This window comes from Manis javanica, chromosome 1, assembly GCF_040802235.1.
Source record: "Manis javanica isolate MJ-LG chromosome 1, MJ_LKY, whole genome shotgun sequence".
Lineage (NCBI taxonomy): Eukaryota > Metazoa > Chordata > Mammalia > Pholidota > Manidae > Manis > Manis javanica.
In genome coordinates this window covers 10,918,786-10,944,609 of record NC_133156.1, presented here as the reverse complement: position 1 = coordinate 10,944,609, position 25,824 = coordinate 10,918,786, and the positions used below count along the sequence as shown (strand labels likewise).

General features: G+C 46.1%; 1 protein-coding gene across 11 annotated transcripts in view; it reads left to right on the top strand.

The window, feature by feature from the left end:
* Positions 1-25,824, top strand: part of SPATA13 (spermatogenesis associated 13) — a 154,642-nt gene that overhangs the window by 109,270 nt on the left and 19,548 nt on the right. The window contains exon 1 of one of the 11 annotated variants that reach the window (XM_017641281.3): positions 2,183-2,371. The exons of 8 other annotated variants lie outside the window; for them this stretch is intronic. In XM_017641281.3, the coding sequence (XP_017496770.2) occupies positions 2,335-2,371 (37 nt within the window). In that variant the 5' untranslated portion in view covers positions 2,183-2,334. Of the gene's footprint in view, positions 1-2,182; positions 2,372-14,124; positions 14,643-19,568; positions 19,587-25,824 lie in introns of those variants that run through there. 2 more of the 11 variants (XM_017641280.3, XM_036994707.2) reach the window with 2 other exon arrangements.

Here is a 25,824-nt window from a genome sequence, read left to right as displayed (position 1 = left end):
ATGATTTCTTTTCTAACCAGTATTTTGAAGCAACAAAAACTAACTCAGACTAGCTTAAGCGAAAAGAGAAGTGATTGAAGGGACCGAGTATTCCCAGAGTTGGTGCACTGACTGGGGAGCCAGTCTGGGACATGGACGGTGGTCAGGGGTGTTCCTGGGCCCGAGGGACCACATGGGAGGAGCCACAGAGGGCTTGTCCCAGGACAGCACAGAGCCTCCACCCATGGGAGGCTCCCCTCCTTCAGCCACTCACTTGGGAATCAAAGCTCTCAGGTAAGGGATTTGGCTCTCGAAGCTTAGGTGACACTGGAACAGGAATGAGGACTCGGTTTCCCCTGAGACCCCTTGCCTTCCATATTAGCAGGTAGCAAATGGGCCGAACACAGTGGAAGGGAAGTCATTCCATCAAAGGAAATCCAAGTGGAGTCAGAAATAGAAATAGATTCTGGACAGTTCCTCCATCTGTTCATTCATTCATGTACTCAGACCGCTGAGTGCCGGCCATGTGCCAGGTGACAGCAGCGAACCAAACGCAGCCCCTTAAACCACGTACGTTCCAGTGAGGGGATAATAAATCAGTGAGTGTCTCCAGAGCACAGCAGGTAGTACTGTGGAGAAAAATTAAGCAGAGTAGGAAGTACACGTTTTTAAAGGAGCATCATTCTAACATGATGCACCTATTCCATGTGTAATTAAAAACCCTCTCGCTCCTTCTCCAGAGGGAGGCAAGCGAGAGGCTCATCAGTCACTGGCAGCATCTTCCAGCCTAGGGCCTCTGAGTGACGTGCTTCCTTCTCTGGCTCCACTGCAGTGCCTTTTCAGTTCTGATACCCAGAGGGGGATTTAAGCAACACACCCTTATCATAGTGGAAGGAGGTGGGGGAGAGAAAGAAATAAAAATAAGTACTATGTGTGCCTATGTGACACCACAGAAGAATGCTGCTTTTCTCTGCCACTGGTCACAAGCCCGTATGTGCTGTTTTTGTCTCGGCTCATCTAGTTGCCATGCATGCACCCCTCGCCCCCAAACAGCATCTTGCCTGGTAGTGACTTTACTAGCTGAGCTGGTCCAAACCTTAACTCTGCAGGTTTCTGAGCTGTGAGCTGTGAGTGGTCCTGCCTGCTTAGAGATGCCCTAATGTCCTTGATTCCCCTTGCTTAGTTACTCAAAAACCAATCTACAAAAATGTGTGGAGCATCAATTATGAGGCAGGTACTATTTTTACCATCTGGAATACAGCAGAGAAGAAAGCATCGCAGAAAGCTTACATTCTGCCACTTACACAGATTCAGTGAGTCAACAGGTAGGATTGTCTCAGGCAGTGCAGTAATGATTCTCTGGAGAAGATTCACGGGGGTAATATGGAGAGTGAGTAGGAACAGCATAGCAGGGGTGACCTGCTCTCCCTACGGAGGTGACGCTGGAGTCGAGACTTGATAGATGAGCAGGAGGTGAAGATCAGAGGGAGGTGAGGTCCTGTCCCAGGGGAAGGAATGTCAGGTGCCCAGCACTGGGCAGAAACTTGCTGTGTCTGGGTGCAGTGGAGCCAGAGGACTGGCGCCCAGGGGCAAGGGCGGAGAGAGGGCGCTGCAGCCCAGGGTGCGGGCTGTGGCTAGACAGGAAGGGCATGGCCACCTCAGCAAGGAGTCTGGGTTGTTTTACCCTTAGCAAACGGGGGAAGGAGCTGCCAGCTGGGAAATGACGTGCTCTGACTTATGCCTTAGAGAAGCAGGACAGTTTGGGGGAGAAAAGGCAGAAGAAGGAAGGCTGATTTGAAGGTTATTGCACAAGGTCCAGTGGAGAAACAATGGTGGCAGTGACCACAAGGGACATTCATCCTCGGGTGCTCATTTTCCTAGCACACAAGGAAGCTAAAGTGGCTAGTCATGGTTTTAATTCAGTGGGGCCAGGGCTGTGACTTCTGGTGGAAATACTTTTCTTGGGGTGAATAAATTCAGTTTGGACAGCAGAGTTACTGGATAGGAAGAAAGTATTTTGCAAATCTGTCATTAAGTCATCATAAGAAGCCACCCCTATGTTTACCCTTTGTTTCCGAAACCATCTGTTCTGGCTATGAGCAAACTTCACCGTCTTAGTCTGTCAGTACGCACACTGCACCCAGGACAGCATTGCACCCTCAGGACCTGTTCCTAAGCTGCTGCCATGACTTTGTTTCCATCACACGATTACTCTGTTTGGTATGATCCCATGCTCTGGACGGTGACAAACTGTATGAAGCTAGTGACACTCCTGGGCACTGGCCTGTCACCAAAGTTTTGTCACTGGGGTGTCCTTAGGTGGAAGCAGTGTTGTGTGAGATGTTCTAACAGCATATGAAGCCTTCAAGAGATTCCAGCAGAGGCCTGACAGGTAAGGAAAACAATTCCAGATCTAGAATAAGTGTCTTTTCCAGTAAGGACAAATCAGCTACCCCTCTATTATGAAAAGGGTCCATTGTAATCAACTCTCCACAAGTAGCTGTCTGGTTCCTTCAAGGAACCCTGTCATTAACTTTGTTGAGGGGGACCCTGTGGTTCAGGCCAGGCCTGGCATCCATTTCTGCCACCCTGGCCACGTCTTTCTTTCTTTTTTATCCACTGAGTAAGCATCAAGATGACTAGGAACAAAGATTAATATTTACAGAGTGGGACATAATGTCCACACGATTATTAAACAACCTCTTTTGCAATAGGATTCACATGGGATACGACTGGGCATTCACATAAGATAGGCATTTTTTAATGCTTTGGCTGTATTCTGATAGACCTAATTATACTCCTTCCCCAAACCAGTCTGTTACCTACTTTATTCTTTCCAAATTCCTCCAAGCCATCAGCCAGGCCATTGACTCCTAACCATGAACCACAGAATCTAAATCCCTGCTGAGGTGATCTCTCCTTTCAAAGGAGAAGGGAGAGTGTTGCTCAGATGTTACTGCTGGGGGATTTCCCTTCCTGGACACACAGTTACCAAGTAAATGGTGGAAGATCCCGTTGCGGAAGGCTAGAACATAGAACTGCACTAGTGGGACACCTTCCCCAAGTTTATGGCTTGTGTTTCATAAAGAGGCCCTGGATCTGGGAACCAGCTTAGATCCGGGAGCTGAGCGATGGATGGCCCTTGATTCTCTGTTGTGGTGGTGCAAGTCAGGCCTCTGCTCACCATGTTTGGAGATTTCCTACTACACATATCAAGTAATACCTCGGTGGAGTTATCAGTTTTGTTCCTAGGGACCCTGTGATAAGTTAAGCACAACCTGAAGTCATGTGGGTCAGACCATCTCAGTGACCGAGCCAGCCCTGTGGCCTAGCACACACTGTGCCTGCTTTTCCTGTGATGTGTCCTGCCTCCATGAAGGTCTTGGACTTCAGTGCCCAGAACTTCTCTCAGCAACTTCCCTTGCCACGGGAAAGTGGGAGTGCATTGCTTACAAGGGCCGTCATCTGGTTTAGGAGCTACAGCCCCGGGGAGGGTGAGTCCGTCTGGCCCAGCTCCAGCACTTCTAGCGCCTGCTGTTTGTATTCCTTCCTTTCTTCAGACCGGGAGCTGGTCTCACCACCACCTTAGGAGTGGGCCAGGGCTCGGTCCAGGTTTCCCTCCTGTCCCAGTGCTGCAGGAACGCCCAGCTTCATGAGCCACGTGTTGAATGCAAAATCTCAGGTAGATGCCACTCAAATGGATACATTTGGTTTAATCTAAATTATGTTTGGTAAATGCAATGTGTGAATCTTGTTTGGATTCTGATACCAACAAATCAGCTCTACAAATATCATTTTGAGATAAGTGGAGAAATTTTCACGTGGACTGAGTGAGTATTCATTGAAGGAATTGTTAATTTTGTTAGAATAATGACAGTGTAGTTACATTAAAGGCATTCTTTGCCATGAGTACAAACTAAACTGTTTTGTGCAGGAAAAAATATGTGAGATTACTCTTAAAAGTTACTGTGAAATAGGAAAAACTGGTAACATTGACAATCATGGGTTCATCATATAATTTCTCTTTTGTATTTGTTTTTTCTGTAATAAAGGCTTTTAAAAATAAAATGGGTTTCCTCCTCCCTGGTCAGGTGTTCTCGAAATCTCCACATCAAGAAATACCCATGACTAAATTTTTCTCAAAATGTAGAAATTTGAACACAGTGATTTAATTTCTTTTGCGTAATGAAGACCTACTCCTTGTAAGTGAAAGCGAGCTCTCCCGTTTCAGATCTGGTGCAGCGCTGTGCTGCACCCATTTCTAGCCCCTTGCTACTTCTCTGGTACTTTATTTAGAGCACTGGCCTTTGCGTACTAGCCCGTACAGTCTGGAAAGAAAGGTCACGTGGAGCAGTCCGCAGTAATGCTTATGACTGCGTGGGTGTGATAGTGAAATAACAGACTGCAGGTCATGAATCACTGTGGCCCTTCTAAGTGCCTTTATGAAATCCATGCTAGCCTGCCTGTAAAGACCCTGTTGATTTATTGGTGATGGTATCGAGGGCCATTCTTTTTCTCTAGGTCTTAGCTAGCGTGCCTGCACTGTGATAACTTTATCTTAGGGGATTGTCTTTACTGCCGTTTCCTTTCTTCATTTATGAGGCTCTTCTCTTACATCCGAAGCAAATTACATCATCACAGCCTGATTTTCCCATGCTTAATTCCTAGTCTATTTTGGACAGATGCTCCTGATTTTCTCATACTGAATTCCTAGTTGCTTTTCAAAATTCTTATTCTCGTGTCTCTATTTGTCCTTTTTCAACCCGTCCCCCCCATGGAGTTCAGATTGGTTTGCTCCTGTGATATAAACGAAGCGTTATCTTGATTGTCTCTCAGAAAGGAGAACATCGTGTTTCCTGAGCTATTACACTTGAGTGGAATCTTTGTGGTTCACAAGCAAAGGACTAAAGCCCAACTGAAGTCAGTAGATTTTGGTATGACATTTTTATAAAGTGTATTTGTTACATTTTTAAAAAAACCTTTCAGTTAACCAATAAGTACTGTATTCGAGTATTTTGTATAATGGCAGACCAAGAAAAATAACAGGATTAGGTACAGTAATAACTAAACATAAAAAATGGAGAAAGTGGAGAAAAGTTCTCTGAGAAGATACAAACATGATGATTGACTTGATTAGACTTTTTATGGCTTTAAAAAAAATCTAAGTTATTTCAGTTATTGCTTCACTTGATGTTTTTCATGTTTTTATACCTTGATTTCATAAGAATATAATCACTTTTTGCAAGCTAGGAAAGAGAATCAAATTGAGCTGGTCTAGCCCTCCCATGACCTAGGCAAGAATCTCTGTCTTCAGAGGAACAGTATAATTTAAGTTGCTAACAACGGGGTTTTAAAACTCTAAATCGTAACTACCAATCTACCTCTTTTTCATTAGGAAACAATAAAAAATCCAGTCTCTTAAAGGCCTGATATACATAAACAACAACATGGTCTATAAAGGACAGAATGACCCAAATTGTAACTGGCTAGCCTGTCTGTGAAGCACATCAGAGCTGACCAGTGATTGGTGGAGGGAGGACCTATTTTGAAAACCTACTCTGAGGTTTTAAAAATTCCTGGTTTGGCTAAGAATAAGAAAGCTAATAAAAGACATCACAGACAGCTCTCCAACTGGTAATTGATTTACCAGAGCCTACCTCTAGAATACAAAGTCAGAAATAAGGGTGGGGAATAAGATAATTTAGAAACTTACAAAATAAATTACTTGATGATAAGAAATCCAACATACTGCATTGCCTCTTTTGCCTTTTGAGGAGGATTAAAGTTGAGGACTCTAGGAGAAACGTTCCCGAATTATAGAAAGCGGGATGGCAGCAGCGTTTCCCACTCAGTGACGTCCTGGGCCCCCGCCACTGTGCTGCCCTGCGGCTACACAGATCAGATCCACGTGGGGAGGCTTGTCCGGAGCTGTTCCCAGGCCCCAGGAGGTGAAAGGCAGCTCATTGTAAGCTCGGTTGACATCGGGGGTGGGCCCACTGGCCTTTACTGCCCTGCCGTAATTGTGATAACCGTCTGCCAGCAGCGCAGAGGGGTGGCGGCTCCCCGGTGTCCTAGGCCTGCCTGCCTAGGCCTTCCCCGTGCCAAGGAGGGCGCTGGTCCTCGCAGCGGCAGTGAGGGCTGCGGGCTGGGGCAGCGGCCACGTTGAACCCACAGGAACACAGGGGGTGCTGAATCGGTGACAACGCAGAAGGCCCAGCAGAAACGGTGCGCAGCGTCTTTGGAGCCCTCAGGGGCCCTGCCTGCCCGAAGCCAGCGCTGTGCTGTCTGTGGCCCCGGGCTGTGCACCCTGAACCCCACCCCGGACTCACGGGAGTAGGGGCCACCATGTGGCCCGGCATAGCTCAGACTGAAATGGCCCCCTGCCTCACCTGCCTTTAGCTCGTAAAGGTTTCCCACGCAGATTTAAGGTTGATTAATGTAGAGGGAAAAACAGTACTGGGACACTGACACTATCTTTAAACCTTAGTAATTTCAAAGGCCAGTTAGGGGTCGCGTTAACGTTCACCATCTCATGGCTGTTTGAGAACGACCTGGTTCACAGCATGCAGTGGATATTAGCCATCGTTACTACACAGAACTAAAGGGAAGTGCTCACTACACACGGGACCGGAGTAGTAGTGAGCAGTGAGGTGTGTTTGCAGCCAGAGTTCTGAGTTCCTTGTTTAACTGCACTAACCAGCAGTTTCACCTCAGACAGGTCACTTCATCTTATGAGTAAAACCCTGCAACACCAGTAGTCTATATGGACCAATATTCTGTTTGTTATCCAAATGTAGGTTAAATTTAAAACGCATATCCTTAGGTTATTAGAAACAAGAGACCCAGCTGATTCTCTCGACCTAAAATTCTAGGCATTCTCTTAAGAATTTTCTAGAGTATTACCCAGAGACTCCAATAAATTCTTGTTAAAGGGAAACAAAGAAAAACAATAGTAGGTGTTGAGGTGTGATACCTTGAAATTATTTTAACTACTTTGTAAAACCGTTTTGTTGTATCTCTTACTGTTTGGATTATCTCTTGCCCTGTCTGCCTTTCGTTTTATCTTTTGTAGGAGAGCAAGTGAGAGGCTTTTATTTAGAGATAAAGTAAGAGGGCAGAGCTCGGGGCTCACACAGGGAGGGGAGCCCTGGGTGGTTTGTCTAGGAGTTTTATAAGCAGTTGAGAGACAAAGGGCGGGGGATGTACACCTGCTAAGTGGTCCCAAAATGTTTATCTTTGAAGAGACATTAAGTTTCTAATTAGTCTTCCTGGTTATTTACAACAAACTGACTGCTCTGATTTTCTCCCAGAATAGCAGCTTCCTGGTCTGGAAGCATATCACTCAAGACTCTTTTACTCCCAAGGTGGACTGAGTTATTGTCTGTTTGTTAAGGAGTATGTTAAGAAACTTACTTTTTAACTAATTGGGTTTCAAAATGCAATCTTATTTTCAAGATGGGATCCTTCCTGTTTTTACTAGTTGTTTTGGGCTTGCTTGTTAATTGCCCAGGTTGCAAATCACTTCACTAGGGCTGGAGGAAGAAAAGCAGCACCTGGGTAAAGTCAGAAAAATAGGGCCCCCCAGCAGCCAAAGCAAATCTCACAGTGGATTATCTTGCTTTGTTTTTTCCAGAGGCCCTCACCTGCTCTGTCTAAGCCCACAGCCCCTGTCTCACTCCCCCCTCTACAGATGAAGACCTTAGCTGCTGCTAGGGGGGGAGGTCAACCACCACTGTGGCTGCTTCCTGCTGAGAAAGGGCCCAGTAAAGGGTGCAGTTAGGTCCCCATCACTGGTCAGTTGGGAGGGCCTCGGGAGATGGGCACTTCCACCTTGGGTTCCATTTCTATCACCATTTGCAGTTTTATGGCTTCTAGGCAAAATAGAATAAATCATGTTATTAGGTTAAGTAAATGGGCCAAATATTAATATGAGAATGATTAGCCCGGTAAGTAGAATAAATACATTTCCACCAAAAGGATTTAGAAACCCAGCTTCATAGTGTAGTAGTCCATGGGACTTCTGGGCCTGACAGAGCTTGGACTTGCTTTCTGAGGTCCTGGAGTGTATCAGAGACATTTTGTGAATAATTTGGAATGTTCACACAATACTCAAACTTTAATTATGGCACAGGTTCCGCCTGTGCTGCTGTTAAGATTTCTAGTGTCGTTCTATTTTGTGTAATTGCTTGGCGCATTAGTTTTACTTTAGTAAAAAGGCCTTTTCAGTAAAATTGGTTAAGGATTTGATATGCCAAATTACATCTTCTAAACCAAGAGATGGTATAAAAATGGAGGCTAGGTGATCATACCAATGAAAAACACTCCTTCCTAGTCCATCGATGTTGGAGGCTTGGAAAGTTTGCAGGGTGTGGGATGTTCTTACCCAACATCCTTGCAGCCAAGAAGAAGTTCAGTCACTACACTTATTCAGTTCACTCATTCTTAACAACCATGTTAAATTATTTACAAAACCTTCACTAAATATGACAAAGCCAGGCTTCTCTTTAAGCGTTTTTTCTTTTGAAAGATTTGAACCAGGCTGTATTGCAGAAGATAAATTTCTGTCTCAGAGAGTCTAGTTTAAAAAACTCCCAGTTTTTGAGGATAATTATGAACCAAATAAGTAGAATAGATTTCTAATAAAAGGATTTAGAAAAACAGTTTTATATTGTAGTAGTCCACAGGACTTTTGACCATTTTCCTTCCTTGTGGCAAAATAAATTTAGCTGCATAACCTTATTCTATTGTATACTTCTCTCTCCATCAGAGAGTTTGTATTGAGGCCAGGCTTGTGTGCAGAAGAAGATAAGGCACTTCTTTTTAAGGGTTTGGGGATCAAATTGTTCCCAGTTCTTCAGAATGCATGCCAGAGGCATGTCTGGCTTTAAACTTGAAGAGGATGCTTCCATCTCTGAAATTATCCGGGACGAGCCCCCCAAAATTATGCTGGGGTTCTTGCTCGTGGAATCAAAGAATGAACTTCACAAACACTCAAGGTAGGAGAGTAAGTGAGAGGCTTTTATTTAGATAAATCAAGAGGACAGAGCTCCCAGCTCACGCCAGGAGGGGACAAGAGAGTCCCCCATGTCTGCCGTTTAAAAGTTTCCTTTTAAACGGTAATGAATCAGAGAAAAAAGAGGAGGTCAGACCTTACTTGTTTAGCACTTACTGAGAGTGATGGAGAGCAGAGTTCTCGGGAAAGCTGGTTGAAGTATTGGCAACATAAAGCTTGTCTTGTTAAGTGTGGATGCCACGTGTCTGGTCTGGACTCCATCTTCCTTCCCCATCCTGCTCTGCTCTAATACCAGGACACTGGGAAGTGGTTGTATTTATTTGTGAAACAAGGTGATTCCGTTTCTTTAGACAAGTACTTGCAGTGGAAATCTCTTCCTGCCTGCTAACACTATGCATTAAGATCACTCCCTTCTGAGCGTGCTGTGAGACAGTATGGATTCAGCAGCCAGAGGAATTTAGAAACTAGGAAAGGGTGCCGTATACTTGCAAATGGAGACATTGGTGCAGTGCCTGCAGCTCTTAGAGATTATCTCAGTGGTATTTCATGCCTCATTATTGCGTGTAATGAAGATTTCATAAAAGGAACAAAATTGTCCTAGTCCCTGTCTCAGAAAAACATAATAAAATTTTTACTATCTTCCCAGCAGACTCTTGAATTTATCATCGAACATGTAAAAACATTCTCAGTTCCAAAATTTTATTTGTTCAAATCTTTCTATGCTACTAGAATTCAAAAGTAAAAAAATTTTCAAAATACGTATCTAATACTAAGATAGGGTGTTAGAAGGAAAAATATTACAAGTCAGAGGAAGGAAAGCAAGAGATCTAAATATGTAGCAAGCACTACCAAGTGCCTGTAATGTGTAGATGTTACTGATCTTGCAGAAGAGGAGTGCAAGGCTTACAAATAATTCGGCTACTTTTCCTTACTCAGCTAAGCAGGATGGATGTCATAGGTGGTGGAGCTGGTGTTCAAACCAGCTCAGATTCACTTGGAAATCCAGATTGCTTTTTTTCCACTATCTCCCAGGTGTTGTGTTTTTCCATCACAAGCACACAGTCACTTCACTAATAAGCACAGAAGTCTACCTGTCTGTTGTAAGACCACACCCTAATAATAGCCCTTTATTAAAAGAAAGAAAAAATAAAAATTCATCCAGTACCTATTTTGCTCTTGTCGTGTTTGAAACATGCTTGGTCTTAAGGGTCCAAACACAAACAGGTAAATATAGGAAACAGATGAAATAGGTACTAGGCTTGGAAGGATTAAAAAACTAACATGTTGCTTACAGAAGCCAGAAAAAGCAGGGATGCTCCATCTTTAAAAGGGCAATTTTATGTTAGTTTCTGAATGCGTATGCATTCTAGTCTGTGCCTGTGAATAGTGTCTCTCTCTTTGGAGCCATTTTTGGAGAGGTTGGGGTATGGAATAGGGTAAATGGAAGGGTTTGTTCAAGCCATGGAGAAGACATTTCCATCATTTTGTGTGTTCAGTTCTACATTACCTGAAGTTGAAAGGCAATGGCTTTGAAGATATGAAAAGAGGCCCTTTTTCATCATCGCTGTCTTCAGTTGTGCAGTGGGTAGTTCTCACCCAGCATGTTCTTGCAGCTTGGGCTCCATTTCCTGTGTGCTCTGTGTGATTGCTTCCTGCCCTTCTGTGGTAAGGAGTCTGGCTGCTGAAGGATGTTTCAGTAAGACTTACATTGCGTCTCCGTTGGGCATGCGTGAGCAGGTAGCACACTGAAACAGTGTCTGTAGTTGGACATCACTGTGTGCTAGAAAATGTTAGGTTAAATGTTGAGTATCTGTCGAATACTGTGACCTGTACATTAATGATAATGGTTGTCTTTAATACATTCAGAGTAAAGGGATCAGTCTGGATACTCAATTATTTATGCTAATGGAGAAGGGAGCGTTTGGTCTGAATAACTGATAGCAAATGCAGCAATTACTTCCTATTAAGGAATCCTGCATCCCAGCTGTAGGAATTGCAGCCCCCTCTCAGCAATGGGGCCAGGAAATGAGTATTCCAAAAACTTTTGCTATGTTAGCTTGATTCTGGGTAGTCATTGCTCATATGGGAATTTGGACCACGGCTCTGTCCAGCCAGGGGGAGGGCCTTCCTTGGTTCTTGGCTGGTGTGGCACCCATCCCTGAGCCACTTTTCTAAAGTTGACAAGAGTGCCATGCCAAAGAATACCCTCCAGGGCCAGGTACCCTCCTGTACCTATTCTGTAGTCCTTTGTAATGGGTCCTGTCCTAGTGAGGATGTCAAGTTCCTAGGATATCCCTAGGTTAAGGATATCTCTGTACCATGTAGGGAGATTGCTGCTTTGATGAAGCAGCTGTGGCTGGGGAACTCGTTGCTGAGTGGGTGACCAGTGCTAGTCAGGTTTTTACACAAAATCAGAAGGTGGTCATACAAGAAAAAAGGTGTGGGAAATTCAGACCTACATGGAACCTTAACCACAACCTGTTCAGTCTCAAGAAATGGTCCTGGAGAGGCAAAGCAGTGACCACCGGTTTTAGTTTGAGGGTATCACTGCTAATTTAACTCTCTAATCATTTTGTGGCATTTCTTTTCCATATGTATGTATGTAAATATGGGCCTTACACCACTTTGCCAAAAATAACTTTAATTTTACTGTATAGTATAAAAATGATCATAACATCTCATGTGTTTTCCACTTTTATCTTCTCTGATTTCTAAATATTTGATATTAACATATAATTTGGATTTCTCTACTCCCCTATAGGACTGATCTTTGCTTAATCTTTTCAGGGTTGCCGGTTACCACTGTTTGTAACTTCCCTTCCTGACCATGTAGTGTAGGTGGTATCTTACCCAATGAGAATAGGTTAATGTGTTTGTTGTGGGATAGGGTGGAGTTTAAGACTTCTCTCAACTATGCTTAAGGTGTTTGTTGCAGTGTTCTTACTGACCTGGTAAATACAGGCTCTCATCACTAAAAAAATATTTTAAAGCCAAAAATCAAACCTCCTCTGTAGCTTCTTCCAAAATATCTTAGAAGGGTTGTTGGGTTGAAGTCCTTTGAGAAGATGCCTCATTTAAATGCAATTTTTATTTACTTTTTTTCTTTTTATCTTTGTTTTGAGTGTGCAATAAAGTAAGTTTCCTTCATGAATACCTTTGATTTAAGGACCTAAAATCCCAAGGATCTCAGCTAGTGCCCTGACCCCATCTCTACATTTAGAAAAAGTCCTTGGGAAAACAGAAGCTACCTTCTGAACCAGCTGCCAATGAAAAGCAAGTGGGCAAAAACAGTATTAAGGGAACGTGGAGAAAGGATCTCTTTCTTTTTGAAAACTTGCAGTTTTAACCAAAATTTTAAAAAAAGGGAAGAAGAAAACACTGGGTGTTATTTGTCTTTTGCTGGAGTTTAAGCTTTGTTAAAAAGGACAACCATCAGAAATTAATTCCCCTTTTCCCTGCTTTGTATCCCAATATTCAGCATTTCACTTCTTCATTGTAACTAAACCAGGTCTGCCTGGTTCATTGCATGGACTTCATTCACATCTGAATTGTTGAAGGAAAGCACACGAGTGGTCAAGATGCTGCCTCAGGGCAAAGGGCTGCTTGAATTGCCTGGAACATCACTTCTCACACCGGAAGGGGCGTTTGAACGCCTTAGATCTTGTTGAAATGCAGGTTCTGATCATACAGAGCTGGGTGAGGCCCGAGAACCTTCGCGGCTAACCAGCCCCCCACTGCTGCTGGTTCAGGAGCCACACTGGGCAGCAAGACAAGCGCACGTCTCTGAGGGCAGTAATGTGTGCTGTGGTGAAAGGAGAGTTTTGTAGGCCAAATAAGTTCAGAAGTTCTTTGTTAAATAAGGTTACACTGATGTCATTATTTGGACTTTCTCAAGACTGTGGTTACTGACGTATCCTGTGGATTTCCAAGAGGTAGATACAGCATACTGTAGTTTTCAAACTTTTAACATAGACCATGTGTGCAACTAGTATTTCCTGTGGTACCTAAGAGACTTCACCTAATAGGGAGTAGTCTGCTTTGAAAAACAATTTCAAGTCTTTTGAGTCCATATTTTAAGTACTGCCTTTGTTAAGAATAGATATGTCCCTATTGAATGATCTATCTATTTAAAATGTTCTGACTTGTAAATTATTTTTTAAAAATACTTGCAAAGGAAAGATCTGAAGCAAATCTGGTTTTGTGAGTGTGATTTTCTGCATGTTGTGCTCGGGTACGTGCATTTCACCTTTGTTGTGGATTATTAAAGCCACGAGTTTCCAGAAAACATTCTTCAGTTGAATTTAAGGTGCACCAAGTCAACAGAAAGAGCCACAAATACTGAAGTTAAGAACAGCCTACGGTATAGCACATAGTCACCATGGGTGTTAAAAATCATTCAGTTGCCTATTGAATTCGTGCTGTGAATTCTCTGGGAGCAGTTAGCATGTTATTATGGTCCTCGGGTTTCAGGGAGTAACAGCAGCATGATTGTAATGTTTATTAATTCCTAACAAAGTGCCAATATTGTTCTAAACAGGTTGTAGTATGTTCTCAGTAACCCTTAGAGGATTACTGGTGCCCAATTATGCCCATTCCATGGGCCAGAAACTGAGCTTCCTAGAGACTTGGAAACTTCCCTTCCTAGAGTTACAGTAGAGCAGATTTTGAACCCAGACAGTCTGACTCTGAAGCCCATCACTGTAAAGCATGCATTTACTAATTTGGCACTATCATTTTTTAACCATCAATTAATGGAGGTTGACCTTGTGATCACCACTTCATAAAGTTAAAGAGTTCATAAAGTTAAAAAGGCGCAACGTCTTCCTGTCATGGAGAAATTGAAGGAAGCACAGTGTTTGTTAACAATTGTTATTTCACAATATAAAAGAAAGACTTGCTCATTCTAGATAATTTGGGAAATAACAAAAAGCACAGATGAAATAAGTAACCCATATGTCATCCAGAGAAACCCTCTTTTAAAAAAAAAGCAATGATTTTCTTCATTATAGAGGGTATATACTTACATAGCAGAAGATATGCCTATTTCTTTAACATAGTAGAATGTATGTATGTATAAATGTACATATATATTCAAACTCTTAAAGTCACTTCATAAATTTAGCTAACATAATGTACATTTTTATCATGCCATAGTGTGAAATCCCAAGTACATTTTTGAAGTCAGCAACCTCCACTTTTCCTCCTATATAATAAGATACTTTTTAAAAGCTCTCTGGAAGTGTAACTCAGACTTTGGGACTGTAATAAAGGCAGCAAATGCATTTATTCCACCTCCACTGAAGGCTCGTGACCACACCTGATGCGCTCGCTGTGTGCTTGGGTTTGGTGTGTGTAGGTTTTGCCTTGGTTTTGAATTTCCTCCCACACTTCCCTGAGATGTCTGGAGCCACTAACCCCAGCTGCACAGAGCAAACTGTCAGTTCCTAAGCCGGCTCTGGCCGGGAGTGTGCACAGCGTCAAAGCAGTGAATAAGCAATTTCTGCAGTTTCCGTATCTCAGAGCCTGTGTGAATCTTCGTGATGCTCAGTCACAGCCCAGTCCTGCTCTGAATGTGGCTGGTTTTCAAACAGAAGGATGGTAGCTAGAGGGGAAATAGCAAGATTTTGGAGTCTGGAAAGCCTTCACATGGGTATGTGTGCAGAGAATGAATTCTTATCTCATGGCAATGTTACTGATTCAGCTCTTCGCTTTCAAGTTGCGGTGCTTGGCTCTTCTCTGCTGCCTGTCAGATGCAAGTGTGCGTGTGAAAGCTCACTCGTCCTGGTCCTCTGTCCTGGGGATTTTTATCTGTGGACAAAGTAAACCAGAGATTGGTTTTGTTTGTGGCATAGCAGTTCATATGAAATAGAAAAGAGTAAGAATCAAGCATGAATGACCCTCTGTGAGTTATATAGATCTGACTTTGATTTGCTGGATTTTGCTTCTATTATATGAAATTCCTTTATACAGGCGTCACTGTTTGGATATATAAAAATTGTTCTTGCTCATCTAGGGTGTGGAGGCTGTGAATTGATTTTTGAAAAGTAGCTGTTTACTCTCTTCAAAAGTGAGATTGCCCGTCTCCTGTTGTTGTATGGCTTCTTATCTCATCCTTTTCAATATTTTTGCAAGATTGTCAGCTAAACTAGTTCCTTTTTAAATGAAAGGAATGGGATACTGTCACACTAGGAAGTCACAGATTGTAATCCAGGTGTTCTTAAAAGGGAGTAAGAGAAAAAATACTCACAGAAAGAATTTTAGCTGATGGATACACATGGATACAATAGGGTGCTTTAAAAAGTCTTGTCTCTGTTTTTGCCTTAAGTCAATGCCAGTAACTCAAACTGACAGGAACGGGAATGGCAGATGGCGGCCTGAAGGCGGACCCGGGCCTCGCCTGAGCACTGCTGTGTGTAGTTCGTGCTTCCTCCTTGGTTTGATTCGTTTTCTGTGCTGGCTGAGAGCAGACAGGGATGTGGTTATGGCTTCTGTGTCTGGCTGATTAAAAAAAAACAAACAAACAAGACCAGCACGTACTCCATTTCCCTAATGAAAATACAGGAAAAAAACAAAGGTTGCCCTCAGAACATAGATGTGCCCAGAAGTGACTCTGCGTGTTGCCTTGAGTAACTGTGTACGATGGCCCAGGTGGCTGGCATGGTCCTCGGGGGTCCGGACGGGGGCCGAGAGGGGCCAGCTGCCCTGCTCATCCTGAGCGCCCGTGGGGGGGGGTCTGTGTTCACTCCAGCCGGGCAAGCCTGCTGCTCCTGCCTCCCGCATTCCTCCACGCCGCAGGCATGGTTCCCAGTCCTTCCCACACTCGGGCGAAGGCCAAGGGAGGCCTGACCCGGCCCCTGGCTCTCAGTGGAATGCTCTGGATGGAGCTAAAGAGACAAAGCATGTCAGAAAGGTCTGCTGGAGGCCCTGCTCCTCCCCGCTCCCCCTTGCGCCACGGGGGCTGCCGGCTCCAGCCCTGGCATCACAGGTGGCTCTGGGCCTTTGACGCGCCTGGCTCTAAGGAGGAAGAAGGAGCTCTGCCTGTCTGACTGGGAAGGTCCATTCTGTAGGAATCTTTTCTTTTCCTGCTCTAAACATTTGCTGGTTCAGTGCTCCAAAGACTACCTTTCACATACCCGCTCTGGTAAGCATACATATAACGGAAGTGACAGCAAACACAGTATTTAACCAACTTTAAATGATATGTCAGCATAAAATATAGAGCTTCCTAAATGGGTTCTATTTTATTTGAGAGCCCTGAGTGGGCAGGGGGCGGAGGGAGGGGGGTGCTGTTGGGCTCTGAGTGACAGCCTGGCAGTGCTCAGGCTGCTTCTCTGGGGAGCAGGCCAGGGAAGGGGGGCCCTGGGGTGGGTAGCCAGCAGGCCAAGGTCCTGTCCGCGGGAGCTGAGGCCAGGCCAGGGGCAGGCGCATGGGCAGGATCACTTTGGAGCCAGACAGCCCTACAACTTGGGAGCATTTACTTCACATCTTTGAGCCACAATTTCCTCCTCTCTAAATGGACTGTAATAATTCCGGGATGCTTATGAGGCTTGAATGATATGATTTATATTAAGTGTTTAGCTCAGTGCCTGGTACACACCGAGTTATTCCAGGGATGCGGTGAAACCAGACAGGCTTGCTCAGGGCTTGTGCAACCACCCGAGATGTAGCTGTCAGGACCTGGAAGTGGGGGTGGGGTGAGACCCAGCCTAGAGATCCGTATAGGAGCAGCCGCACAGAGGGAGGGCCCAGAGCCGGCACACAGGCAGGGGCTGTGTGACAGATCCGGGAGCCATGGTCAGAGCCAGAAACCCCATGAGGAGCCCCAGCTTACTAAGAAGGGAAAACAGACTCGGAAGGACAAGCTGACTTTCAAACATGAGGCTCGTGGCGAGACACAGAGATACCCAGACCCAAAAACTGCAGGCCCTAGCTGGAGCTGGACAGAGGGCGAGCTTCCAGGAGGAGGACCTGGGGCTGCAGGCTGAGGACTCCGCAGCGATGGTGCTCCTAGGAGAGAGTGAAAGGGAGACCAGGGCCTTGCGTGCATGGGCTCCTGGCCCAGACCCTCATGTCTTAGGGCTCTGAATACCCATTTTACAGGTGAACACGGGCACACCCTTTTTTTAAATGAGGTAGCTTGTTTATGATGCAACTCTAGGGCAAGTTTTGGCTCTAAATTGAGGGAAAATTATTCATAGATAGTTTAAAACAAAACATATAAAACCATTTGTAGAAACAAAGTCCACTCGCAGCGGTTTGATGTAAACTCAGCTCAGTTACAGCGTGACTCACTCATGCAGTGGTTCTGGGCAGCAGAGGTCAACAGCGGCCCTAAGTTGAACATAGATGTAAAGCTGTTCGCTGTGCAGTTATTTTCAACAGGACATTATAAAAGGTTACCAATGAAGGTTAGCATGTCCATTTCTTAGGACCCTTTCTGATTTTCTTATTGTCAGTACGTTTCAAAGATTCAAAACTACTATTTATGGAAAATGGTTTAAAAGCATAGTTTAGGCATAATAGTGACTTTCCTGACAGTAACATTTTAAAGTTCTCGATATGAAAGGTTTCATGCTTTAATTCTATCAGCTGACACTGACTAATAAGCAAATTTCTTACCCCTGAGAAAAGTCATGGCTGGTGTAGGAGAGGGGGCAGATATCAGGAACCAAGCACATTACCAGCTAAGCAGCTCACAAATAAAAACAGTGTAAGTTTGACCACTATTTTAAAAGAGGTAACCCTAACATGCTTCTAGAACCTCAGAGGCAGATTATTACCACAGAGGGTCAGGGAGTAATAGGGGGGAAGCCAGAAAGTCATGGAACTGACTCATCACCCAGAAGTCAGAGCGAAAGCTGCCTTGAAGGATGAGCCAGCATTTGATTGGCAGTGTGGTGGGGGAGGGGGTTGCTCCAGGCGGAGAGGTCAGCATGGCCAGAAGGATTTTGTTCTTCTGGTGAACGCTGGGGACATTCCGTGTCTTAAGTGGCTAACCAGTGAGTACCGAGTTGCCAGCCAGTGAGATAGAACTTGGTGCCCTCCAGCTGTGGCTTGCTGCCTGGATAGGCTGCAGAGCTCCTATGTCCTGGGACAGAACTGCCCGGGGGTTAAGTAAGCTTGGTGTTAAGTTCCCACAGTTCCCAATGTAGCCAGGCATCAGAATCACTTTTGAAAGAAGATTCTTGGCAAACATCCCCACCTCTCCTCCCCACGCCCCTCAAGAATGTGGTTCTGTGGTCCAGCACAGGACAGGACTCTTTATTTTTATAAACATTCCCCATGTGATTGGATGCCATCAACCCCGTGTGTTTGGGAACCACTGAAGAGGAATGGTCTGGAAGTAGTATAGCGTGTTTTGACCTTGAAGGTCAACCCTCTGTGACCTGGTCCGTTCCCCTGTGTATCTTGGTGGCTAGGGAGCTGCTTGTGGTGATGAGAGTTTTGGCCCACAGTTTCAGCAGCGGCCCTTTGAAAGCTGCTCGGGGCTCTGAACACAAGCTGCTTGCCCGCCCACCTGCGTTTGCCATTTCCGTTTTGAAGATGGGAAGCGAGAATGGCTTATCTCAAACCTGAGGAAGTCTGCGTGATCAGCAAGAGGTTTTTTAAAATGCATGTTTTTAACAGATGATTCTCAGTGCGGGAGTTTCCCTGCAGTCACTCCTGTTTTCATGGGGGAAATCCCCGCAGAGGAGCTACGGCGGCTGGGAGGCGTGCTGCTCCTCAGGTGCCAGTGGCAGCTGCCTGGGCCCACCAGGGAAAGAGCCACCGTCCATGCTGCCTGCTTGCCGAGTGCCTGATGAAGAAGCCTACTGTGCTAGTTCTTACTTACCTTATTTAACAAAACACTTGGATACCTGTCAGCCTGTGACAAAACTCTGTCCACTCTCCCTCCCCACAAGCCCTGAGAGACAGGTCAGAGAGGTGGAGTTTTCTCAGTTACAGATGAGATAGCAGAGATGCAGAAAGCCCGGGGCCTTTTTTATGGTGAGCTACTGGGACCCAAACCAAAGTCTTTGGACTTCTCTTTCAGTGCTTTTGAAATTCCTTCACTCTGATCCTAAGCCCTTAATTGTGTAAAAACAAGCCAGATGGGGAACAGACATCTTGCATGTCCTGAGACATGGGCTGTGGCCTGTTTTCTCTTGTGTGTAAATCATACTCCTAAAGGAAGTCCTTATCCTTTAGCATATGTTATAAAACAGTTTTCCATTGTTGGTGATGTTTGATACTTCCTGTGATAAAAATTCACCTTTAGAAGCAGTTGTCAGGTCTCTTCATAAATGTAAGATCAAGTTCAGACAGAAAAATGTCTGCTACTTTCCTGAGGAATGTGAAAGCTGTTGATTGTTGACCTTTTTAGAAAACTTGTATCATCTCTAATTGTATTTGCAGCAAGTTCCCCTGACTTAAAAAACGGCTATCATCCATGGATATGTGGTTCTGTCCAGCTGTTGTTCAAGCTGCTTGTGGCCAGGACTGGAAATGTGGACAGGGACTTTTCCTCAGATGGCACCTGCAGCCAGGAGAGTTGATCATCCAGGAAGTAGGCCATGATTCGGAGGAAAGGAGAATTCAGAGGCTGAATCTTAAGGTACAGCTATCTACAGGACAGGGATGGTTAGGGGTCAGATGGTACCCCAGGGAGAAGGTGGTCCAGTACAACATCCGTGAGACCCAGGATGACAGCCTCTGTGACGATTAAACAAAGTTACAAGCTCATTTTATACAAATGTAGCATATTTGTACATATTTACCATATGGAAAAGATGTGGTTTTGTCTAAGAATCATCCCCAGCCAGAGGCATGTGCTTAGAGTCAGTATGCAGTACTTTGAGATGATAAAGGATGTCCTCACTGGGCTTGACTACAGCTTTACAGCTTTAAGAACTGTGGGAAGAGAACACACCTTACCTGCCCTGGCATTGCTATAGCCAGGAATTTGAGGCTCTAAAAGCAATTTCAGTTTGCAACAGTATTTGCCTCATATTTGAAGGATTTTTTCAAAAGCGTTTTCCACACCTGTTTTTTCAACCAAAGAAATAATAACAGTTCATGAGGATGTGGAGAAATTGGAATCCTCTGCACTGTTGGTGAGAACCTGGAATTGTGTGCAGCCATGTAGAAACAGTCTGCAGTTCCTCAAGAAGTTAAAGTAGAACCACCCCATGATCTGGCAGCCCCACACAATTCACAACAGGGCGTCAGAGATTTGCACACCCATGTTCATTGCATTATCTTTCATACAATGTTGGCATCATTGTCCATAATTGCCAGTAGGTGGAGGCAGTCCATATGGACACCAGCAGATGAACGGATAAAGAAAACAGGGTCCACCCATACAATGGAATGTTATTCCCTCTTAAAAAAGGAAGGAAACTGATACATGCAACTATGTAGATGAACCTTAGGGACATTACTAGGTGAAATAAGCCAGTTACAAAAGGACACATACTAGATGATTCCACTGCTGTGAAGTATCTAAAGGAGTCAAACTCATAGAAACCAAAAGTGGAAAGATGGTTGCCAGGAAATGGAGGAAGGCGGGAGAATCCGTGTTTAATGGGCATGAAGTTGCAGTTTTGCAAGATGAAAGGAGTTCGGGAGGTGAGCCAGACACCAGGGTGGAGGTCCTTAACGCCGCTGGGCTGCACACTCAAATGGTGAGGATGGTTGATTTCAGTTGTATGTTGTTACTGTGAAAAGAAGGAATCCAATTCACTCTCTTATGATTAGAATACATTCACTTCCAATTTTGCTAAAGTACGGTTTGAGAATTTATAGTAGTTCTACATCATGCAAAGTTCCCCTAAATAAAGTCACCATTACTGATCTGTAGTTGAAGATTCCACAGCCACTGAAGTGAAGTGACCCTGCAGTCGTCTGGGGAGGAAGTGACCAGGCAGAGTGTGGACAGCAGGCTTTGCATGGACGGGACCCAGCCACCCGTGGTGGTTTGTTGTCTGGGCCAAGGTGCAGGGGGTGCCCAGTGTTTGGGCACACAATGGGAGATATGATTGTTTAAGTAGGGTGGGGTCAGATTGCAGAGGGCCTTGAAATGCTACAGAAGAATATTGTAATTCTGCAATAAATACTTGCTATGTAATTCCTTGTGAAAATTATGAAACCACTGTTTTAGAGTTTCCCTTGGAAGTAACCCATAGAATATGGTGGCAGGGGTCGGGGCGCCGAGGGTGCTTTTGGCTTCTGGCCCAGCCCAGTCAAAGAGCTGAATGTCTTGGAACGTTGGTTTCCTAATCAGTGATTTGCGGTTCCATTGAAAAGTGTTCACAGAGTGTCTTCTGTATGTCAGGTGTGCTAGGCACTGGGGATACAAAAACAGACTCCAGCCCTTCCCTAAAGTTACAGTCTTGGACGGGAAGCATGTATGAATAGACAGTGAATGGGGGGACTACTAGACAACAGCGCTGTGCACAGGTGCAGCCTCAAAGTATAGCGTCACATCGTGACATCAGACCTCGATGTTGAAAAATCCACCTCCAAAAGGTGCATGTACATCAGAGAACCAAAACACAGGGAGTCATCAACTTCAAAGGAACTTGAAAATCATGAAAGTAGTTAAGGTCATGAAGGGACGAGGATAGGACAGAAAGCCCAGCCAGGCCCTGGCAGGCCCAGTTTGGACCAGGGAGTGGGAGCAGGGAGGAGAGGTGCACCAAAGGAGCGGAGGAGCAGTGAGTGGGATGTACGAGCCCTGGGGCATGGGTGGCACATTACCACTGAGAATGAAGGTGGTGCTGGGGGGACAGTGGCACCCAGTGGGTAGGGGGGGCAACCTTGGCACAGGGCCCTGCTTCCCCCAGCAGTGTGTGGTGTAGGAGCTGGGGTTTGCTGATCTGTGAACTGGGAAAACCAGTAGTTCCACCATGTAGCATTATCATGAGGGATGTCTGGGCAAAAAGGCTGAAAACCACGCCTGGCTCATTGCACGTGCCCACCACCATCACCCTGTGCCTCGGTACCATTTCTCAGTTTTCATTGCTTTCACGTGAGGCTCACAGCAAACTAATAACAGTTACTTGTTGAGAATTTATTAACAATCCATAGGATGAGTATTACCATTATTCGACAAGTGAAAAATTGAGGAAGTAACTTGATCAAGGACTCTTAAAAAAAAAAAATACATGCAGCACTGTTACTTGAAGTCAGGTGTGTCTGACCCCAAAGTCCTGCCCTTAGTCTGTGTGCTGTGTTTCCATCCGTCCGTCCATCCATCCATCCATCCATCCATCCATCCATCCATCCATCCAATACTTCCTGAGCACCTGTGTGTGCCAGGCAGTGGTCTGGGTCCTAGGAATATAGTTAAGAACAAAGTGGACAAAATCACTACCTTTATGTAGCTTACATTTTAGTTGGGAGAGAGAAGACAATGAGCAAAATCGATGAATGGTGAGAAATGCTATGGAGGAAAATAAATAAGGAAAGACTGGGCGGGGTAGGAGGGGGCCGTTGGCAGTGGGATGGTCAGGAAGCACCTGCTGAGGGTTTGTGTGCTTGGAGGGGTGGGGGCGGTCAGGCACAGGGAGCCTCTGGCCCAGGGCAGGGGTGCCTGGTGTGGGAAACACCCTCAGTACCGGAGCCGAGTGAGGGTGGGAGATGCAGAGAGTTTACTTTGCGGAGGGTGGTCTTCAGGGGTCCCTCTGGCTGCTGTGATGATCATCGCTGGGAGAGGGGCGTGGCAGGGGCAGGGAGATGAGTGAGGGGCTGCCGGAGTGACCCAGCTTGAGGGGACCGAGGCTTGAGTGTTCAGGGGCGTGAGAAGTGGCCAGATTATGGACGTATCCTGAAGGGTGAGTCAGGATCTGCTGATGAGTTGGACATAGGTTGGGAGAAGCAAAAGAAAAAGAATAACCTCTGAGTAGATAAAACATGTAACCTGCTCCCATTTTACAGATGGGAAAAGTAAGGTTGGCAGACGGCAGGTGACTTGCTCCAAGGTCATCTAGAGAGAAAGTTAGTGCAGCTGGGACATTTGCCCAGGTGTGTTGCTCCACATTCCTTAGGCTTTGCCGTGTACACATTGCATGTCTCCCAACCCAGGCCCCCTGGCCCCCTCAGGACCCCCTGGAAGACTGCGTCGGCTGACCCAAGCACAGAGGACCACCTTGATTCTGCAGTGCTCAGCAAATACGAATATTCACGATTGAAATCTTTCTCTGTTGCACCTCAACTAGAGCTATTTTTCTAAGTTTTTATGAGAGCAACTCAAAGATCATTCAATATGTGAAGTCCATATCTATTTCCAGATAGCTTTATTCCAGTGCCTCCTGTAAAAGTTCAGTTTTTTTCAGTGGAATCCTTTTCTCACTAGATTCCTGTAAATTGTTGATTCGTACATTATCACCACTGGCTTTTTTTTCCCCCTTTACTGATTTTCATAGCAAGAGCCAGATGAGATGGTAAAGAATTCTCCCAGGGAAAACATTACTCAGTGGGTCTTTGAGGGGAGAAGTGTCATTTTCAGGGTTTTGCTGTGAGTGGGCGGCCCAGGCATCTTTATTTTACTGAGCATCATGTCTTTTGGCTCAGCAACCATGGCTGAAATGCGATAAGGAGAAATGCTCTTGGTGCCAGGCTGTGCAGGTCCGTGTTTGCTGAAATTTGAAGAATCCTACCTCTTCGGGGCCCCTTATAGACCAAAGAAAGTTAGTGCAGCTGGGACATTTGCCCAGGTGTGTTGTATGTATCCCCCTCACCCAGGACACTGAAAATAGAAGGTTTCAGCCGCTCGCCAGTGGGCCTGGTGGTCTGGGCAGCTGCCCTAAGGACTCCGGTTGGAGAAGATTTGCAGCTTTCGTGCTATTTCCTTTCTAGTTAGGAAAGACTCATGCAAGTAGGAAAAATGTGTTTGCTTCTGTAAGACCTTCTCTGCTCCTCCGAAAGCACAGACCAGGGAAGCGCGCCGCACCGGGGACCTCCTGTTCTCTGCAGCAGGCACTCTGAGGGCGCGGGGGGGAGAGGTCAGCATGCATCACCCAGGCTTTCAGAGTGGCTCGTGCACTCTTCTCAGACACGGCTGCCTGACTTTCTCCAGACCGCTCCCCGCTCACCCCACCGCACCCCTGCCCCTGGCACTTGGCAACAGAAGCGCTGCCGGCGTTGCGCTCCAGAGGGAAGCCCTTCTCCCCTCCGCCCAGAGAGAGGGTCCTGGTATGTAGTGTCGCCAGCTGCCCTCTGTGACGACACCCACACACACTGCTCGTTCTCTGCTGCCCACCTGCTGCACTCCCCTTACACAGACTGCCCCAGGTGCCCTGGGCCAGGTGCCACCTCTCTTCTGTGGTGAGTTGGAAAGCAAGGTGGGGGCCTCAGACGCAGCACCAGGGCCTGGAAGACTTTCTTCTGCTCCTTGACTTTGCATCAGGTCCAGAACATTCCTCTGCTGCATTGCCTTCCTCCCTGAGGCGACTTTCACTTTTCCCTCCACAGGCTGGGATCCTTCCTGAATGAGACTGGCCGTGGGAACAGGGAGGAGAAGGGAGGTGGGAGAGGGTACCGGGCACCATGGGGTCAGAACCAGGGCCCTTCTGACCTTCCTGCAGAGCTGTCAGCTCATCCCAGGGTCACTGTCCTCATGTCCAGTGCACCATCCTAGGCATGGGGAGCCCCCCACCTCCTGTGAGCCTGGCTGGACAAAGCCACGAGAGACAGCTTATGGTTACACGTGCCCGTGCCGTCGTAGACGTGAAGGAATGATGGCAGTGGCTTGGCTGGGGGGTTCCCAGGTGCAGAGGGGCACCCCGGGCTGCAGGAAAGCACATCCCAAGTGTGGGTCCGTGAGGAGACCCAGCTTGTCAGGCACTGCTGATCAGTGCTCTGTCCGGAGCGCGGGCCGGGAGGACGGGCTCCCGGGGAAGGCGGGTGGCTGTGACGCGCGCCTGCCCTCTGCTGCCACATCCCCACATGCTCCAGTACCACCCACCTTCCCTGGTTTGAGCTCCTCGTGACCGTGGCCCTGACTCTGCCTATTATAGACTCAGTTTTAAACTCGCAAATCTTTTTCAGTCGTTTTTACTGTTTTAATGTAAGGATTCTGTACTTTATTTACAAAATGTGTTGCTTTAAAAAAGTTCGCAAGTGCTGGGGAAGCAGGAACAGCACAGGGCCTGGTGCACAGAGCATGGAGCTGGCCTGGGGCCGGACGTGCATCTGGGGAGCACCTGCTCTCTGGCCTGGCATGACCAGTGAACAGAAATGCACCTCGGATTTTGAAGACTTAGTACAAAAATAAAGAATCAAAAATATCTCACTCACTTAAAAAGAAAAGTTCTTCAGCTTAAAAAGTGGACCTGTCCCCTGAGGGTAGAGTTTGTAGAAATTCAGCCTCCCAAGTCCTTGAGCAAAGGAAGGGCGGACAGCCCTCTGCTCTGCAGGCTCAGAGCCACCACCATCCTTCCGCAGCCTGGCTTCCCTGACTTCCCTTTCTTGTTATTTGCCCCGGTAACTTGAGGTTTTTCTGAATCATCCTTGACTTTGTCATATTTGTCGCACCTGCATCAGCTTGGCTTGCCCAATGCCCGGAAAGTTGGGTCCCGTGCCGGTCCCCCGGTGCAGCGCCTCAGTGCCGCTCGCTCCAGCCGCCGCCCCTCCCGGGCGCCCTGGGCCTGTGCTGCCCTCCGGCCGCCCACTCCATGCCCGAGCAAAGCCAGTGTCCAGCCCAGCTGCCACCAGGCTCACTGCCACCACCACAGTAACTCTTTCAGTGAGTTATTCTTACTCTGAATCAGGGCTGTGGGAACTTGACACACATTATCTTTTATCAACAAAAGGAAGGAACATTGTTTTTGCATTAGGATGTGAAGCTCAGA